The 19923-nt window shown below is 39.8% G+C and overlaps 1 protein-coding gene across 1 annotated transcript in view; it reads right to left on the bottom strand.

Moving 5' to 3' along the window:
* The window catches only part of OPN5 (opsin 5), a 30494-nt gene extending 13957 nt beyond the window's left edge, over positions 1-16537 (bottom strand). Inside the window, exons 1-4 of the mRNA XM_006765717.1 lie at positions 16386-16537; positions 12570-12689; positions 8744-8914; positions 4695-5029 (exon numbers count right to left, since the gene is read on the bottom strand). Coding sequence (XP_006765780.1) covers positions 4695-5029; positions 8744-8914; positions 12570-12689; positions 16386-16515 — 756 coding nt within the window. The 5' untranslated portion in view covers positions 16516-16537. The remainder of the gene's footprint in view (positions 1-4694; positions 5030-8743; positions 8915-12569; positions 12690-16385) is intronic.
* Between the last annotated feature and the right edge of the window lie 3386 nt (positions 16538-19923).

The following is a 19923-nucleotide window of genomic DNA, read 5'->3' as shown; positions in this document are numbered from 1 at the left end:
AGGGGCTGAAGCCAGGGGTCAAGGGACCGCTTAACACTCATCAAACGTAATTAGGCTAACTTCATTTATTCAATTATGTATTCATTACAGCAATCTTGATTAAGATTCTAGCAGGCACCAGGCGATGGGGGGCAGCAGCAAACAGTGCTTGCTTCACCTACCGTCTTTCAAAAAAGAGCAACAAACATGAGATTCAGTAAAGTAAACATGCTAAGTGCTCTGATGGCCTACAGAGGGTCTTAAGCTAGGCAGGGACTTTAGAGGAAATAGGAAAATGAAGAGAAAGCTGGATACCCACAGGGTCTAGATACTAACTATAGATCTGGGGCACTATAGCTGATCTATGTCTGTTAAATGAATAAATATGAAGTACTAATAGAATTTGCCTAATAATACCTGGAAAAATTAATCTATGCTTCTGGTATTTCCTTCCTGTGACTCCACCACCTCCCTCTGTAAAGTAACAGCAAGGGCCTTCATTGCCTTGTATGAAGGTTTTTAGAAGCCTACATACCCAAAGAAGTAAAACATTCATTTCTCAGCGTCTGAGTTTCATAAAAGAAACTGGAAATTTACGAGAGAGAACATACATTAGAGAAGAGGGTTTTGAGTGGGATTAAAACGACTTTGAGTATCTGCAGCCAGAGACTTGAAGGACTCAGGGCATTAGGCTTATTATGTGAACAATTTAAGGGATGCCTGTGCTGTCGGAGCCAGTTTTCCCACTGCAGCGTGGGTGAAGAGCTTACAGCCAGAAGGGAAGGGAGGGCAGCAGAGGAGCTGGTAGCTGACCTGGAGAAACTGTTCTGAACCTACTTCACTGAGCTAGCATGGGGTGGGGAGCGGGAGAACAAGAGGGGTAGGGATGGGGTTCTGGGAGTAATAGAGCCTCAATACTTTGGGGATAGAAGAGCAGAAAATGTATGCCTCACTTTTCAGGGTTTTAACCAAGCTCCCAACATTTGCAGTCAAAAGATGGGGAAGTAGCTGGAATTGTTAATGAATCTAAAGAGGCTTTATAGTTTGGACAAGAAAGATGCAAAGTGACCCATGACAAGTGATGACTGAGACCAGAGGGCACCTTAAATATCTCAGCAATACCAGGATCAATAAACAACCAGCAGACCAGAAGCCCCACCCAGTGGCACCATGGAATTATCAAGACGTGAGAAGAGGACAAAAACTCTTGATTCAATTGAATTTATCCTGATTGTTTAACATTGTTTTATAAGGTCAAATGAAGACCTAAAAATGAGGTTAGGCTGAGTCATAGACATAGATATAAAGAGAATATTTTTTTTCCTTTTGGTTTCTTCAGGATTATCATTATTTTATTTTACTTTGCACACCTCTGCAATTTCTGTAGTCTGTGAAATTTCAGCCTGCTACAAAAGCCTAGCAAAACCACCTTTTAAAATAAATTAGAGAGAAGCAACAATGTGGAAAAAAGGTTATAAATAAAACATCAATTTTTAAGTTGACAAAGCCAGACTGGCAAAACGCAGGCCCAGGTAATAACCCATCTAGAAATAATTAGAGTACACAAAAAAGTAAATGATTTTGATCCCAGAGTCCTCGGAGGTGGCCTTTAAGTAATAAGCTTTTAGACCAGTCTGTTCTGAAGATCAGAAGCTCCAAGCAAACAGGCAAATTGCCAGTCCTGAGAGGTAGCTAAATGAAGGAAAAAGACCCAGCAGGAGGTTTTTTTCCTATTTATTTTCACTCAGTATAGAAAATCAAGGTCAAAATTAAATAGTAATTTAAAATAGTTTTAATTTAGTACAGAATATGCCACAATAGGAAGTTGTGTTTATTTTTCACTGTGAGTTGAAGTTTGACTTAAGGTTTTTGCACAAGTATGAATAATTAGAAACACTATATGTTTGGTTATTTAAATATAGATTTTATATATGTAAATGAAATATAGAAATCCTATCTAATAAAGAGGAAATATGCAAGTTGACCGTCAGTCCATCACAAAGATGGCGGCACCCATAGCCACAAGATGGTGGTGCCCAGTCCCTTCAGCCCCGCCGGAGGAGCAGCAGGCAGTCAGCACAGCTGGACCCAACCTAGGAGTCCTCCAGTCCTTTTAGTCCCACTGGCAGCGAGCCAGCAAGCGGGCCCCACAGACAGCAGACAGCAGGGCCTGCTTGCATGTCACCGCAGCGTTGAGCAGGCAGGCCCTGCAGAGAGCAGAGAACCACGGGAGCGGGCCAATCCATCAGCAGGACATCCCCTGAGGACTCCCGGATTGGAGAGGGTGCAGGGTGGGCTGAGGGAACCACCCCCTGCACAAATTTCATGCACTAGGCCTCTAGTAATATATAATACAATATCATTCAGTATATATTTTAGAAAATATACATAAAATAAAATCATGCACATATATACCTACACTTTTCATTTAACATCTGTTTGGTTAATCTGGTCTGGGTGAACCTGTTTAATCTATACAGTCCAGGACAAGGAAAATGATTATAAATCAAATCAAATGGTGTGTGCTGAGCTTTGCCTCATATGGATAATGATCTTCAGAAGTTACTAATCTTCTAAGAATACACAAGAGAACAACAAGATTCCAACATATGCATAGTTGTGAGTAGGTCAAGTCAAGCAATTAAACAAACAGGAGAGAGAATGATGAGTAACAGACTTGAAGAAACTAGAGAATGGCCTCATGCATATGAGGACCCAGATTCACTAGGCAAGACTATCAAAATGTCTCAAAGCCAATGACACTGGGAGATGGAAGAAGAGAAAGTCATATGACATCTTAGCACCCTCATGGTATGTCAAATTAACTGAAATCCACAGCAGTGTGATAGACATCATGTTGTTTCCCTGGGCCAACTTCCATCAGTGACCAGAAAGGAACACTATCACTGTTCCATTCACCCAGTTCCCAGAACAGTGCTTGATATAGGCTAGAGTTTGGATTAAATGTAACCCATATGTAACTTGGAGTTATTTATTTTTTAAAACATAGGAGCTCAAGGAAGAGCTGAACATGAATAAATTAATTCATGATCCTATATTTTATGAAAAATTTTTCTCTACTTTTAGCCAGTTATAAGATAGAAGGAGATCATGATTCCCAATTCTGCATTTTTGTCATGAAGAGCTGCTCTGTATTTCGGGTATTGGTATAGACTTCGAATGATGAAAAGTTCCGTCAAACTTCCTCCTGCCTAGCAAGTGGAGGTTAGGGAGCAAAAGTCAACTGGAACAAACTGGTGGTAGCCAGAGGGAAGTAAAGTGGGGAATGGGTAAAAAAGGAAAAGTGAAGAAAAGGTACAAACCTCATATAAAAAGCATAATAATAATAATAATAATAATAAGTCACGGGAATGTAATGTACTAGTATAGTACAGGAGAAAGTCAATATTATCATAGCAACTTTGTATGGTGACAGTTACAAGACTATTTTGGTGATCTCATAATGAATATATTAGTACATGTTGAATCACTCGGTTATACATCTAATATTGGATGTCAACTATATTTTAATTTTTAAAAAAAGAATCTTTAGCTCAACTGTGCAACCAAGAGATCTTAGAACAACTGAAAGTCAGCAATTTGGAGGGAAGAATGACTAAGATGAAGGCCCTGACTTACTAGGAAGCCATCTCCAGTCAAGAAGGAATTAGTAAGGGAACTAGTAAGGTCCCTGAGACATTGGTCCTTAAGGTAGGTGGTGATGATACCTGAAAGTGAGATATCCATCAACATGGTTGATTGGGATACCAGAAGGAAGTACTAGAATTTCCATCTACATTTACTTTTATCTTTAAAATATAAGATGGAAAGTCCACTGTACCAATATTAATTACACAGCTTGATATTATCTGTATGTCATTTATTGTGATAGTATGAGCTGAAAAGTATTTTCCACATGAGGATGAGACGTGATGAAAGTGTAAAGAGAAAGAAGAAGTTATGGTTTATTTAACATCTTTTATGCACCAGGTGACAGAATAACATGTTTTACCTCATTACATCTCCACCATAACCCAATGTGATAGATTGTACTCGTGAAGAAATAGAGATTTAAAGGTGTCTAGCTTTGGGTCACAAACCTGGCAAGTGTTGGTGATAAAACTAAAACCCTAGTTTGTTTTCAAATTATCTGCCCTTTTCGTTATGTCACAATATTAAAATTGCCGCCAACTGAAAACTAGCATTCACCAGGGGACTCAAACTTGCAGAAATTGCTCCTGTGTTAAGTTTCCATAGGAAAGCAGATGTATTAAGTTCTTACTCTATAAATAAAGTGTGAGAATGTCCCTAATCATGTCCCCAATCAAAGTCCATACAAAACAGTAAATTCTGTGAGGCATTTTATAATTCATCAAAGTTATGATTCTTATGCTAAAATAATTTATAAGAACCATTAATGTTCTATTCAACAGAGAGAATAAGTCTCCATAGATCAACTGTATAATTTTGGTAAATATTAGAATTATTGTGTGTATGTGTGCATGTATGTGTGTGTATGAATGAGAGAGAGACAGAACTGAGACAGAGACAGAGAAAAGATATACCACAAGGTTTAGATAAATAATAACAAATTTCAGAAGGACATAAACAGTAGAGATTCTAAGATCTCCCAGTCTCCAACATTCCCTATCCTTTTTACCCTTTGAAGTTTTAAGTGATTAGAAAACACCTCTGTAAATGATTACCGCAGTTACCTTGGTCAGTTTCATTTCCAGCATGTGGCTGCCATGGATCCGACTGTCAAAATGAGCTACTTTTTTGGAGGAGGACTTAACCTTGGCAATGATCTTCACGTAGGAGAACACAATCACAGCCGTTGGGAGTAAGAGGCAGAAGAAGAGGATGTTCAGGATGAAAATCTGACCCCCTACTGTGGCCTGGGCCAGCCACCAGTCCAGGGTGCAGGAGGTTCCGAAGGGCTCTGGTACGTAGTCCCCCAGACCTACCAAGGGCATGGTGGTCCAGAAGGAAGCATAGGCCCAGATGAATGCCAGGCAGATGTAGGTGTGCTTCCTTTTCAGCCAAACCCCTGGAGGTGGAAGAAAACCATTACCAAGATATAATCTGCCCTCCACCCAAATACCTCCCCTCGATATGTCAAATTCCACATCCAAAGAGTTATTCCATTAGCTTCTGGGAGAAGTGGTCAGATAACTGAAGCCTGAGGGAGAGCGGAGGGCAGGTAGGAAAGTTCCAGAGCTGGACCTTTTTCTAAGAGAACAAAAGTGGAAGTGATTTCACAGGGATAGTTTGCTCTAGACATCTGGGAGCCTTTGGAGAGGGACATGACAAAAGCTGGGGAAAGAGGACAGAAAAAAAGATGAGAGGATGCTGAAGACAGTGGAGGATCTTGGGGAAGCATCCAGAATGAACTTTGAGATCCTATTCAAGGCAAGAGGCCAACTGGTAGACTGAACTAAAAAAGGCACGTATTAGTGGGTCATCCAAGGTAGAATCAAATGACAAGACATTGCTTATGTTTTCTGCATGTGTACCCTTCTCCCTAAAGGCTTTTGTGTCTCTCATTTCACTTGTCTTCCTAAACACTTGTCGAGTGGGGCTTGGTGGGCCATTTATCGTGGCTGTTTGAGGTGACATTGAAATGGTTGACTCTGGTTGGTGAGGGCAGATTTTGAATCTTTCAACCTTATGAACACAAGAGCCACACTCACACAGCCTTAGGGGAAGAGGGAGGAAATCTAGGTAGATGGTATCACATTCTACAAAATATTCTGTGAAAATATTTTCAGGAAAATGGAACAAAAGAAAAAAACATAATGAGCTCCATTTGTCAGCACTAGTGTCTATTAACTAAAAGAGAGTTCCTTCCAGGAGGAAAAAAAAACAGTGCAATCATCTGGAAGAGCTGTAAGGCACTGGTGGGCATTTCCCAAAATTCAACACAACCACCACGGGCAGGTTGGCTGCAGCCCATGGGAAATTATTTCCACCCCCTGCCTGCCTATCACCTCAAACCACAGGGCCTGAGAAGTGACCCCTTCCTGCCTTGGTCTTTCAGTAGCAGAAAAAAAAAATCAAAATATATTAATAAAAAAAAGAATGACTTCTTGGGCATAGACTCAAGGTCTGCCCCCTACTTAGTGCCCTGTGAGGTTTGGGAAGGTAGCAGGGCCTACTTCTCAATTCTAGTATTTGACCTTCACGGAACCTGTCAATGTTAGTGTTCTTATGAGTGAAACGGAAGAAGTAAGACTATATTGCTTATAGGTTTTAATAAGATTAAATGAAATAATGCAAGGCCTCTCTTGCAACCTATAAAGAACTACAGTAACATACATTTTTCACTCCCGGGATTTGTCTCATTGAGTGCTAACAAGAAATAGAACAGACTGTTTATATACTCTATTGTCTCTATTTTTTCAAGTACATGGCATTTAAAAAATTTTTGAGCACAAGCAGATAGGGATAACAACTATATATGTCAACTCTTGGTTATCCATTATAAGGGATAAAACATGGGCATGGAAAATCCCATATATTTACGGAATGTGCAGAGGCATACTTACAAGCAGTTATGGTTAGGGTTACTTGGTGAGGTGTTTTATACTTACATTTGAGTATGGTGAAAGGCTGTCAAGTACAGGAGGGAGTAGATTAGTAGGTTGGTTCTGTGTTGCTCCAGAAGTCAGAACTAGGACCAATGGGTGGAGATTACTGGGAGGCAGTTTTGTCTTAATATAAGGAATAACATTGTAACAATGATAGCAGACCAATCAGAGAATGGGCTGCCTTGTGCAGTAGTAAGCTCCCCGTCACTGGTCACTGGAATTATTCAAGAAGAGGCCAAGTGGCTGTCTGTCAGGGATGTCTTAAAACAATTTATCACATTATATGGGAGAAAGGTCTACATATCCCCAAGCCATCTTCTAATTCCAACAGTCTAAGACATTGTGTGGAGGGTTCAATAGTGTGTCAAATCAAATGATGAGAACATCCTATGGCAGTTCCACTTTAGAAGAAGCTAGGAAATAAATACACACAGTTCCCATAGGAGTTATGCCCAGCAATCATTCTAGGGATGGAGAAGACCACCTCTTTAATTGACACAAAGCCGATGTTTAAGAAAATATTTAAAAAGCGGAGACATTAAGGCTTCATATACCTCCAATATTCCCAGGAAGTTGAACGTTTTGCCTTCTTGTCTATAATATATATAAATATCATATTACACTATATATTATATCAGATATAATATACTAGTGCAGCGGTTCTCAACCTGTGGGTTGCAACCCCTTTGGAGGTCGAACGACCCTTTCACAGGGGTCGCCTAAGACCATCCTGCATATCAGATATTTACATTATGATTCATAACAGTAGCAACATCACATATGAAGTAGCAACGAAAATAATTTTATGGTTGGGTCACAACATGAGGAACTGTATTTAAAGGGCCAGAAGGTTGAGAACCACTGCACTAGTGTACACATGTTCACATTTTTTCTTTTTTATTGACTTGATTGGGGTGACATTGGTTACTAAAATCCTATAGGTTTCTGGTGTAGAAGTCTATAATACATCATCTATATATTGCATTATGTGTTCACCACCCCAAATCAAGCCTTCTTTTATCACTGATATGACCAAATATAAGATTATAGAAAGAATTTGACTCTGAAGTCATTTAGAATGTGTATAATTGTATATTTTATCTTATTGGGAATTTTAATCTATTTCTATTGGAAGTTTTAAACTGTTTACAAAAGGAGATGCAATGTTTAAAAAAAATAAAAGAATGAGTGCTGGATTGTGAAGATAGTGGGTCATGGCCCTCCCCTTTCCTGTGCATGATTTCCTTGGATTTTGGGACTGTATACTTTTAAAATATAAAGGAAAACCCCATTACATTGAGAGTGGTAAGTCGACTCAACCTTTCCCACCTCGGGCTCCAGACTGTACTCTGTCCCCACGGTCACAGTCACTCTGATTGGCAGATTGAGAGACAGAGCAGCTGAATCCAGATGGAGCCAAGATTATTCCCTGGCTGCCCTTGGTTCTCAATATTGAATTTATGGGCCCAAATGCATCTATTGTGGGTTCAATAAGTTCCCAGAACCCCAAGAAGTAAAGGTAATAAAAAGTTATTCTAACATGTGGAATATTCTAGTCACTGAAAAAAACAAAAACAAATAAAACAAAACAAAAACTCTAGCCCCTGGAAACTTGGTTATTCTTGGCGCGTCAACTCTTCTTTCTACCTATGTACCAATAGCACAAAAGGGACGTTGAGTGACGTTTCTGTGTGTGTCTTCCCTGCAGACCCAGCTGCCCGGCTGTCTAACTTAGAGGCAGACCGTTGAATTCCTCATCTCTGCCATCACAGGGAGCCTGGGTGCTTGAGGAGAATCACAAACAGCTCATACAATCACACTTACTGTGTGGGAACCAGCTAAGCATCGTGGACCTAACATCCTTCCAAAGCATTTTGTGTCCTTTGTCTGCATGGCAAAACATGGGAGAAGCTTACACACTTTACACAAGGAAAGGATACTTTTAAAAGCAAACACCAGACAGTCTTATACATGTAGTATTAAAAGAAAGCCACATTGACACCGGTTCAAACCTTTAAACATATGTTAGAATAAGATAGATTATAAATACACATACGCTTGAGTATTAATGAGTTTATGAATTATCTTTGTTTATTGCCTATGGGTGAAATACGGACAGTTCTGACAAGCCATCTAGCTTTGACTATCAGGGAGTTAGAAACCTTCCTACTTACCATAAGATAAATAGCAGATTTTCAGGTATCGATCCAGGCTGACAGCAGTCATGGTGATCAGACTTCCACAGCCAAAGAAAAATCCAGCCCATCCATACCAGCGGCAGCCAATCCAGCCGAACACCCAGCGGTGACAGAAGCAAGAGATGATCGTGAACGGTTTGCCTACAACTAGAGCGCCAAGCAGTTTGTGAAGGGAAGTTCCCTCCAGTTGACACTTACCCACCTACCTCAACTCACTGTTGAGTTACATCTTAATCAAACAAGAGATAGCTATTTTAGTAAATGTTAGGTTCAATTTCTTTCCAATCAGGCCCAGATTTCTGGGATTTAAACTCTTTATTCCTTTTGCTGTCCATTAGTTACATTGTTGTTGCTATTCATTTTCTAGAAAATATTCTTTTACAGGTGGTCCCCAACCAATGATGGTTCAATGTAATCATTTTTTGACTTTACGATGGTGTGAAAGTGATATGTGTAATAAATAAAGTACATGAGATAGTTAACACTTTTATTGTAAAACTAGAGGCCTGATGCACAAAATTCATGCAAGGGGCTCAGCCCTCGCCGCCTCGGCTTCATCCAGAAGGTCGTTTGGCCATCCAGTCTAATTAGCATATCATGCTTTTATTATTATAGATTGGCTTTGTTAGATAATTTTGCCAGTCTGTAGGCTAATGTGAGTGTTCTGAGCATGTTGAAGGTAGGCTGGATGGACTAGGTTAGTGTATTAAATGCATTTTTGACTTACGATATTTTCAATGTGGGATGGGTTTATAGGGATGTAATCCCGTTGCATGTGGAGGAGCATCTGTACTTTCATTCCCAGCTTGTTCAGTCCTTATACTCAATCTCTACCTCCCTGAAGGGAATGTGATCACAAAGCTCTTCAAACTCTTTACCTGACATATCTGTCAAGAGGGTTCTGGAACCTTACTGCATGAGGAGAACCCAGTAACCAATATTCAACCGATATTCACTGCCTGCAGGTGCTGGCCTGTCCCATCCCTCCCTGGAGTGCCCCTTCCTTGGTATACAAAGATATGCAGAAGTTCCTGTTAGTTCCTTCAGTTAACACATAGTTTTGAGTGCATTCTGTAAGCTGGACACACATGTCCTCCAGTTGTCTAGACAGCTAAACACACTCAATCTTGCTAGACTGTGCACCCTCAGATTCTGAGAGCTTCCTAACCCGTGTCAGGAAGGAAACCGAATGTAAAAAGAACTGCTTGTATCCAACAAGTAATTATTCAGTGCCTCTTCTATCACAAACAGAGCAAGTTGCTAGAGAACAAGATTCACAAGTTCATGTTTTAACAGAGAGAGCAGACAAAAGAAACAAATCGTTTGTAGTGTAAGATACGATGTAATGGGATGATAGGTAGTGATTTGTGCTGTGAAGAAAAAGGAAGCAGAGGAAGGGGATAGATAGAAACTGTTGTTTACATAATGAGATCAGGGAAGACCTCTCTGAGGATATGACATTGAGGCAGAGGCCTAAATCAGTGGAAATATCTTGAGGGAAAATATCCTAGGCAGAGGAAATAGCCAATTCAAAGCTTGAGCTAAGTGTCTGCCGTGGGTGCTGAAGGCAACAAAAGACAAATGAAAGTGACTCGCATGGGGTAATTGGTGTCAGTTGTGCCTTCGACCCATTAACAAAAGCTATTTTAAGATTTCTTCTGGAGCGAGCATTTGATGAACCTTTGCAATGTCACGTAGAATGTCTTTCCCTTCTTCGCTTAGCGGAATGGTAATGAACCTATCCGGTTCTGAATAGCTGAAGGAATTGTTTTGTTATGTTTTGGTTGCATTGTTTTGATTTATTTGAATATTAATGTCCAGGACTCCAATCCCTAGACCAGGGGTCCTCAAACTTTTTAAACAGGGGGCCAGTTCACTGTCCCTCAGACCGTTGGAGGGCCAGATTATAGTTTTTAAAAAAAAAACTATGAACAAATTCCTATGCACACTGCACATATCTTAATTTGAAGTAAAAAAACAAAATGGGAACAAATACAATATTTGTATTTGCATGTGGCCCGCGGGCCGTAGTGTGAGGACCCCTGCCCTAGATAGTCTGATTTAATTGATCTGCAGTGAGTTCAGGCTTCAATATACTTCTTTTTTTAACTCCCCCAGGGGATTCTAATATATATACATGATTGCAAGCCATTGGTACTTAAACAACAAATGCTAGTTGTACAGAGTATTGACACCTGGTCTCTAGAATGTGCTTGTTTAAGGTGCTTATAATGGAATATCATTGGCTAGTACAAAAATAATACAGACATAAACATATTTTAAGGTTTATTGGAAAAGGAAAGTGTATTAGAGATATCCCTCAGAAGTTGAAAAAATGATCTGAGAACCAGAGGAAGCTATCACATGGAAGAAAATATTTCCCAGGGAATTACTCTAAAGACATATGCAGACTGATGAGGTGGTTTGTGCAATTCTAGAGCAGAATTGCTTAGTTGAGTGCATTTTCAATGGAAACAACCGTTTAAGGACATTTTACTCAAGCCTAGTCTAATTCAGCCATAAGCATCAGTGGGGTATGATTTAATGATGAAAGAGGTGGCTGAAATAGCAGGTTTCATTCTGGAAGAGATGTGTGCCCAGTTTACAGAATGCACTCTTCAAGTTCTTTATCTTCAGTACCAGGAAGAGAACCATAAGGGGTCAGCAGGGCTAGCTGACCAGGAGAGCTGTCATGTATGTTGTGATAGCGCCATCGTGTGGCAATAGCAAAAAAATGGCAGTCATCTTGCAGCCTCGGAAATTCCCTGGGGTTCATGTTGGCTATTTTCACAGAGAGGGGCCTGACATGTCATGCTCCTCTTAATGTGCCTGTGTATTTCCTGTAAGAGTTCATGCTATATAAGTCTGTCCATGCTGAGTAAAACCTTTCCAAATAACCTACACCATCCAACTCTCAGTAAGTACTCAGTAGGGAAGGCTTATTATTGGGCCTTGTTTCAGAGATTGACAGTGGCAGGAAGATCCCCATGTGAAGAGAGAAACAAATATCAGGAAATATTTTTCAAGGGGATGCTTTAGATGGGAAACTTTTAAAAGGATTTCAGCAGAAAGAGGAGTGGATGTGTGCTGTTCCAACTCCATACCCCCAACTCTAGTGACTGAAGACCCTATGTGCTAAATAGCAGCAGGCTGTGCGCTCCAGAGGCACATTTGAATGTATCTAGGCAGCTCGGGAATTTTACAGATGAAAACAAAGGGAGGTGATTTTTCCCAAAGTCATTCATATTTGTAAAAATGAATTACAGCTAAAGAGAAACTTTATTCCAAATTCTTCATGGGTTACCAGCAGCCCTTCAGTTTTCAATTTTGGACTCACAGTAAACGCATCTGAAAACCCTAGTTTTAAATACCCTCATATTCAGGTGACAGTCTCAACCAATGAAATGAAAGTTGCTGGATATAAAAGGTGCTTATTTTAACAGATTTCCATATGGGAATAAAGAGGTGTGATGGAGCTCAAAATAGTGATCTACAGCCTGCTGGTAAGTTTCTGTTTTCTTAATCAATAAGCCCTACTACATATGGGGGTGTCTGAGGTATCCTGTATTATTCCAGATAGTCTCCTCAACATCTAACATGCCTGACACATGGAAAGAGTTCAATAAAGGCTGAAGGAATGATTCTTTTAGCCAGACAACACTTTGTTGACTTACCACAAAATGTAAACATGACTTGTGAAGGGAGGAGCAAAGGAGATGGGATGGGGTGACTTCGGAGTCAGGGAGGACTTTGGAATGGGACACAATTCAACCCTCCAAAGGAGAAACAGTGATTGTGTTACCTGAGATCCCTAGGTCACAGACTGCCAAATTGACAGTCATTATTTCCGCCGGCCTCAGCTTCTTCTTTCGTCTAGAGGACATATAAAGGACATACCCATTTCCAACTGTGGACAGAATCCCTACAAAGAAAAATATAAATCCCCGTCGTTAAAACTGGGATTTAGAGTTCACGCAAACACGAAACACTTCTCAGTTTCAAAAACGGACACCATAGGGTTAGAGGGTGGTGAGAGGACTCTACATAAAAATCTACATTAAGAAGATGAAACAAAAAGCATGAGTGACAGGTGAGGGATGGTTGCCTCCAAAAGGATAGGAACCAGGGATTATAAAACTGAACTTACCCAGAAAAAGGAGCCATAACTTCCCAGTGAGCCTAGGAGGGTGTGGGCATCCTAACAGTCCGTGCTTGTACTGGTCCCCGGCAAAATATTTCCTCAGGCATTTGTATGGAGTATTAAGTTTCTAGCACTCCCTCCCTCTGATAAGATGGGTTAACCCCTTGGCTCTTGGTAAGTCCTGAAGATAAAGTGACCCAAACCAAACTAGCTCCTTTCACTATCGCTGTGGACTCTGAGGGATTCAGGAGAGGCGGAGGCCAGATGAAGCTGGCATGGCCTAAGGCCAGGAAAGGTCATCTCCTAAGGACACACCCCAGGACCACAGCCTCCTGAGGACTCGTGGACATTGGTGTCTGCAGCTGCTACTGGAATAGGTATAGAGGGGAAGGGGGTGACAATTGATAATATAGGCTCTCCCCTCCCACCAAAGGGAGAGAAATTGACCCTCAACCACCAACCTACCAACAATGGCATCAACGTGTTCCCACTTGTTTTTTAATATCCTTTCATTAATGACTACTTGACTGTGGCATTACAATGAAACTATTCCAAAGTTCTTACAAACCCAGTTTAAATCCAAAATGACCCAAACCCTACTGACTTTATTTAAGAAAAGAATACACCTACTTCCATAGCTTAACATGTAGAGTAGATTTCTTCAGGAATTCTTGCTTCATAGTGTAGCTGTGTATAAATGAGAATCTGGTACAGCTGCCTTTAGTAGTAAGGATAAAGGAGAGTATTAACAGGAGAAACCCAGAGTTTTCTATTTTAATTTCTACCTCTCCACTACAATTCATTTGGGAGGCAAGGAGAAAAGTGTGCGTTTCAGCTGATGGTATGAAACCACCAGGAACTGGCTGCCCTTCTTAAGAAGTTCTGATCCCCGGAACAGGGCTGCTTAATGGGCCCTTAACCTCTCTTTAGCTTTCTTAAGGCAGAAGAGTTAAAAATAGAAAAGAGTATGGAATTCTAGAGCAAACCCACTACAGTGAGACCTACAGCTCATGAAAGGAAATCAGCTAGCAAGGCACACTGGGAAATTAAAATGTGGAAACATGACTTGAAAAATTGTAAACAGATGCCATCTACTTGGTATCCAAGGAGATTGAAATAAGTATGCATATGCATTTGAAACACAAAGCTCATTTAAATACCCTTTGTCTTTCTATATTTCTTTTGAGAATATTGATTTTCTTGCTTTTCCTATCTTAACTAACTCTGATTCATAAGGTTTCACCCAGTGCCCAACGCATTATCCATATATCGTCAACTCATTATGAGTTGCATTTAGATTATTCCACAGGCAATCTTAGCTGCACGGGGGTATCAAGAGAAAATACCTGATTTTAAAGGATAGTTAAAGGGAAATCAGGTTGAGAAAATAAAGGCTAAAGGGGGAACATTTTTATATGATGAAAATCCTGACTCTTTCTATGAATACAAAAATATAAACTCTCATATATTGACAGATAATAAACTAAGTCATAGTAAAAGAGTAGAGGATGGGAATGGGTCTGTAATTTATTTCTCCTCCATTCCAGTTTTATCTCTTCATCTCCCAGCTTTCCCTAAGACTCCCAGTATTTAACAGAGCCCACCAAGAATGCCATTCTACTCTGGTTCCTTAAAAAGAATCTGGGCACATCCCGTAATCCTGTCCTAGCAGGGTATGAAAACCAGGTACAGGACCACGCCCAAGACCTGGCTCTAGGATGAACCCACCTCCCTCCAGCTGCCCTGACTAAACTGAATGTTCTGGAACATGTCTTGGCTTCACCCCCAGCTCCCTAAGTCACTTGATGATCCCTTTGGGAACTCTTTTTAGACTTATTTTCCTAGCTTGAACCCCAGGTGCATTCTCTGAATTCCTGTGAATTAAGTGAAAAATTCTCTGGATTCCTCCTCCCACAGCCACCCTAGCTGCCTCTTCTCCCTGGATCCCTCCTGCCAGGGTGGGGAATGGACAGCGCTCCCTCCCTAGTTTGTGTTCTTGGGGAAATTGGTCAGGTTAAAGATGCTACTTTTTAATTCATTCCTTGCAACTAATTGAGACAAATTCGAGTTATATGATGTCTATTTTTTCTGTCTTTTCTGATTGTTGAAAGTACTTATGCTTAATAAAAATGCCATGTGGATTTTATTTCCAGATAGATAGTCCCCATGTGGGCAGAGAGTTTGTCTACTTTATTACCTGCTGTTTTCCAAGTCACTTAAACTGTAGTGAAGAATGGGCATTCAGTATCTATTTGTGTGTGAAAGGATGTGGAGGCCCATTCATAAAAATATAGAATTTCAATCAGTTTCATAGTTACTTCTAATAAAGCCAAGGACCCAGGGAATCCCTTTGCAGCAGAATTTCTTGATTTCTTTTGACTCAGGCAGTGACTATAGAGGGGTCTCCAGACTTTTCTAGTGAGTTTTGCTAATTTCAGGAGTTTAAATCAAATTCTTATCCAGTAATAAATAGACAAGAGAGAGGGAGAGAAAGAGAGAGAAAGAAAGAGACAGTGAGAGGGAGGGTGGGAAGGAGTGAAAGAAAGAGAAAGCTTGACCCAACATCTGAAAAGATGAAAGGCAGACACACCTAAAGACATAACCCACCTGTACACTGGTTGCTCAAATTTGAAACAATTTTAAATTTCAGAAAAGCATCATGGTTGAATTCTGAGTGCCTAGACTAGTGCTGCCCAATAGAAATATAATGTAAACCAGAAATGTGAGCCACACACACATGTAGTTAATTTTTTTCTGGTAGCCACATTAAACAAAGTAAAAATAGTACTAAATTAATTTTAATATTTGCTTAACCTAATATATCCAAAATGTATGGGTAGGATATGTCATCATTTGTAAAAATGATGAACGAGCTATTTTACATGGTTTTCTGGTGCTAAGTTTCCAGTGCCTGGTGTGTGTTTACACGATAGTGCATCTCAGTTTGGAAAAGTCACAGCTCAGGTGTGTGCTTAGGAGCCAGGTGCCACCGCATTGGATGGCACAGTCTGGAAGCCAATGTGGATTATGCACAAAAGCCTTTGGCCCCGGACTGACTCCCATTTATTATCAATCCATCTTTTCAACTCTCACCCAAATGACTTTATCACGGTCCATTCTAAGCTTATAATATTTTTATTATATCAAAGCATTTTTTAGCAAGCAAAAGCACTATATTTAAATAAGAGCTCATTCTCATTACTTTTCTTATTCAGAAGACAATCTTACTACCAAAATAATGAAAATGTAGTCTCAAGGTAAATTTTTTTTTTGCTTTAAAATTCTTTGAATCATCAAGGGAATTTTTATCTCGACGAATAAAGATAATAGAGAATCCACCCCATCTTCTGCCTTCCTCCCACTTTCACCTCTATTCAAAATATCCACGTGAGTGTTGGAATCTTTGTGCAAAATCAACACATCAGCCCAGGAATTTTCTAGATGCAGCTTTTGCACAGAAACATTAAGGAAGCTTACCGATTATTGTTAAGTAAAATCCAGCCACTAAATCCGCTTCCCAGGAAAGTTTGGAAGCAAAGGGATCTCCGTCTGGAAGGTAGTGTGGCAGGCCCTCGTCTTGGGGCAGGGCAGTGTGGTTTAGCGCCATGCTGTTCTCAGGCAACCAAGAGTCTGAAAAGCAAATTGGGAGTGATCTCAACAAACCTGAATAAGGCAACGTGAACCATCTCATAACCATGTCACTTATAAAATAAAAAACAGTGTCCCAAAGGCATGTTTGTTTGTCTAATTAATAACTGGAGAACATTTTAACATTCTTTTTGATGATCTAAATATGTCAATATTTAATTATTCAGTGTGCTGATTATCCATGCCTACATTATTTCATTTCTTCATCATGCTACCCTCTTTGGGCTACTTCTCTCCTCCCTTGGGTGAAATGCTTTGAGTCTTCATGCTATGACACCCACCCATAGTCTTCATGAAGCAGACTATGAAGTTGAAGGCCAAATCCTATCCATTTTACTGCTTCTTAGCAATTTTTGTAAAGGTCTTAACTAAGAGAAGATATTATATGGAGTTTACAATAGATAGGTAGATAATAGATAGATAGATAGATAGATAGATAGATAGATAGATAACTCCATCAATATTTTAAATATATAGAATATTTTTTAAAAATTCAGATTATAGGTGTTTTTTTAAATTACACAAATTATCCAAAAAGGAATCTCTATAAGGTTTAGTGTATTTTAAGAGAATCAATAGTGTTGCTATTAGGGTATTAAGTACAAAGGAATATAGAAACTTCACTAAATAATTTTAAGAGCTGGATTTTTGAGGAGCCATTTGGAAAAGAATTCAGTTTTGGTTGTAACTCACAATTCATCCGCAGGAAGATTTGGATTTAAAGTTTTCCAAAGCAGAAAGCAGCTCCCTTATTTTCCACTGTAACCCCTTCTAATTCACTTTCTAAATTTGCTCATTCCTGGATGAAACTTTGAGTAATGAGGAACTCCCAAAAAAACACCAGGCTTTGTAGTGTTTCTATTACATTTTGATTTCAAAAGTTTACAAAAAGTCTTTGATTGGCCCTGTGCAAGCATATATCACACAATAACCCCAGTACTGAAAGTTGGAGTGCTGTGTTATTCCTTTGATAAAACGTACAGCTGAACAGGTCCTGAGAAATACTAAGGTGGATGTTCCAACCTGTTTTGAACTTGCTTATTTCAAAACAAACCACTAGATGCCACTGTTCAGCCCTGTAGGAAAGATGGAGGGTAGAACCTCTCACTCCACAAGTGTGACTTGGAGTTGTATACCTCATAATTGGTGGCAGGCTGATTAGCAGATGCCAATCACTTCCTACAAAAGACACAGCTTAACCACTTGCTAATGGCCAATTTACAGCTGAAATACGACTTCTTAACCCACTCTACACCTTTATGATGCCAAGTTAGCTGAAACTCCTGTCTACTTCCACACCCACAGCTCGAGTACAGTCACGTGATTAATGGCCATTCAAAATTCTTATTCCCAGGAGCTGTAGGAAGTGAAGCTTCCAGGAGAAACATCTGGTTACCAAGTCCAAGTTTATCTTCAGAACTCATTCCCCATGGATTAACCCTCCTTCTGATAAATTCTCTCCTCACCGCAGATTCCCCCTGCCCACTGGCTGTCCAGCCCTGTCCTCTACTTTAGATTCACAATCATAAAATGAGGGTTTGAGTCCAGCTGTGACACCCACCCCTAACACCCACCCTCTAACATGGAGCAGATTATTTCAATTCTCTGGACCACAATCATTTCATCTGTAAAATGGGTATTAACATTTTTACTCACCACTCATGCTTGTTGTAGAAACAATAGGATAGTGGATTTGAAAGCACATTGTAAATGGGGAATCCTGTCTAGTTATTATGCGCTGGGACATTTGCTTTTCCCAAACTTGCCCATTCACGAAGACTAGCAATTGTATAACAAATTTCCTCAGAGTCCTCAGCCAAATAATTGTATGCTTGTGTGACAATGAAAATATTCATTGAGCACCTATTTTTAATCCAACTCTATGAGATAGGTTAAGAGACATGTAGCATGCTATATAGACGTAAGGTATATAATTTTCATTTTGGACAGAAACAACTCATGATCAGAAAATAATAACACAAAAATGAAAAACAATAAGATGCTGTCTTATTTTGCTTTAGACAGTAATTTTTTTAAAGCAAGAAAATAAGTGTGTTCTATACATAACATAAATATTTATGGTTTGAGAAATTAGGTAGATTACGTGTGTGTGTGTGTGTGTGTGTGTGTGTGTGTGTGTATTTGTCTTAATATTATTTTTTTTTCTTTCTATATCTGGAAGGCCTCCAGGCCTTCCAGAGTAAGGCTCAATATGTTGGTATTGCTAATGATGTTGTAAAATTTTGGTTTGGTTTTGAGGGGCTTTCAGGGGAAGTGAGAACGGTGGGGGGATTTTCAGTGGGGAAATAACATGAGCAAACATTTGGAGGCAACAATGAACATAAAACATGTAAAGGATGGAAAGCTGGCTTCAGTGGGAGACAGCGTCCCCATGGGAGGAGGGACAGCCATCTGGGCTTGCTACCATGGGATTCTGTCTCACGGGGCCTGGAATGCCTGGCGTGAGTTGCTTTTGACAAATTATATATGGGGTTCCCTCCTGACACACACTAGAATTACTGATCCAAATTTGTGCTATAAAAATAACTTGTCAATAACATATTTGAGGGTAGGCATTTCCGATTCTTTTCAAAAACAAAAATTAGAAATTGGTAAAAAAAAAAAAAAAATCCCTAAATATTTAGGGTATTTGGGGACTCTTCACTTTTTCCCATACACTAAAGGCTCATTTTCAACTCCACACTTTACAAGTGTTGTTCCCCTTCCATGTAGCGTCTGCTCCCTTTCTTCCTCCTCTATTCATACTCTACTTGACCTTCAGACCCCTGTCCAAAGTCCACATCCTTCAGAAGATAAATTTTGCTCTTTCAATAGTTACTTGAGAAGAGAACCTGTCTTCTCTCCACTCCCTAAAGTACTCTGAGGGGTACTTATTCATGCTTCATTTTCTTCCTTTTTCCTCTTGTTTACCTTCACAGGCACAGAATAGCTTTTAAAGAAAAAGGGAGGAGGTACCAATGCACAGAGAAAGAGCACTGGCTCTGCGATCATTCTCATTACTTTATGGTGGGGCTCTTTCACCCTCTGAGTAGGATTAACGCAGGAGGAAGCAATGTGACCATCACAGGGCATCTATAGACAACGCTAACTCTACTACCTCAAATAATCCATACAACCTACAGTCAGAATTGTGTTTGTTCATTTTCCTTTTTCACTATTGAGTGGACCTGAGTTACCTCACTGTGTAAATCAGTGGTTCTCAACCTGTGGGTCGCGACCCATTTGGGGGGATCGAACGACCCTTTCACAGGGGTCGCCTAAGATCATCAGAAACCACATATATAATTAGATATTGTTTTTGTGATTAATCACTATGCTTTAATTATGTTCAACTTGTAACATGAAA

The sequence above is a fragment of the Myotis davidii genome, unplaced genomic scaffold (genome assembly GCF_000327345.1).
Source record: "Myotis davidii unplaced genomic scaffold, ASM32734v1 scaffold240, whole genome shotgun sequence".
In the NCBI taxonomy this organism is placed as follows: domain Eukaryota; kingdom Metazoa; phylum Chordata; class Mammalia; order Chiroptera; family Vespertilionidae; genus Myotis; species Myotis davidii.
Note: the sequence above shows the minus strand (reverse complement) of the source record. Positions and strands in the feature narration are given on the sequence as shown.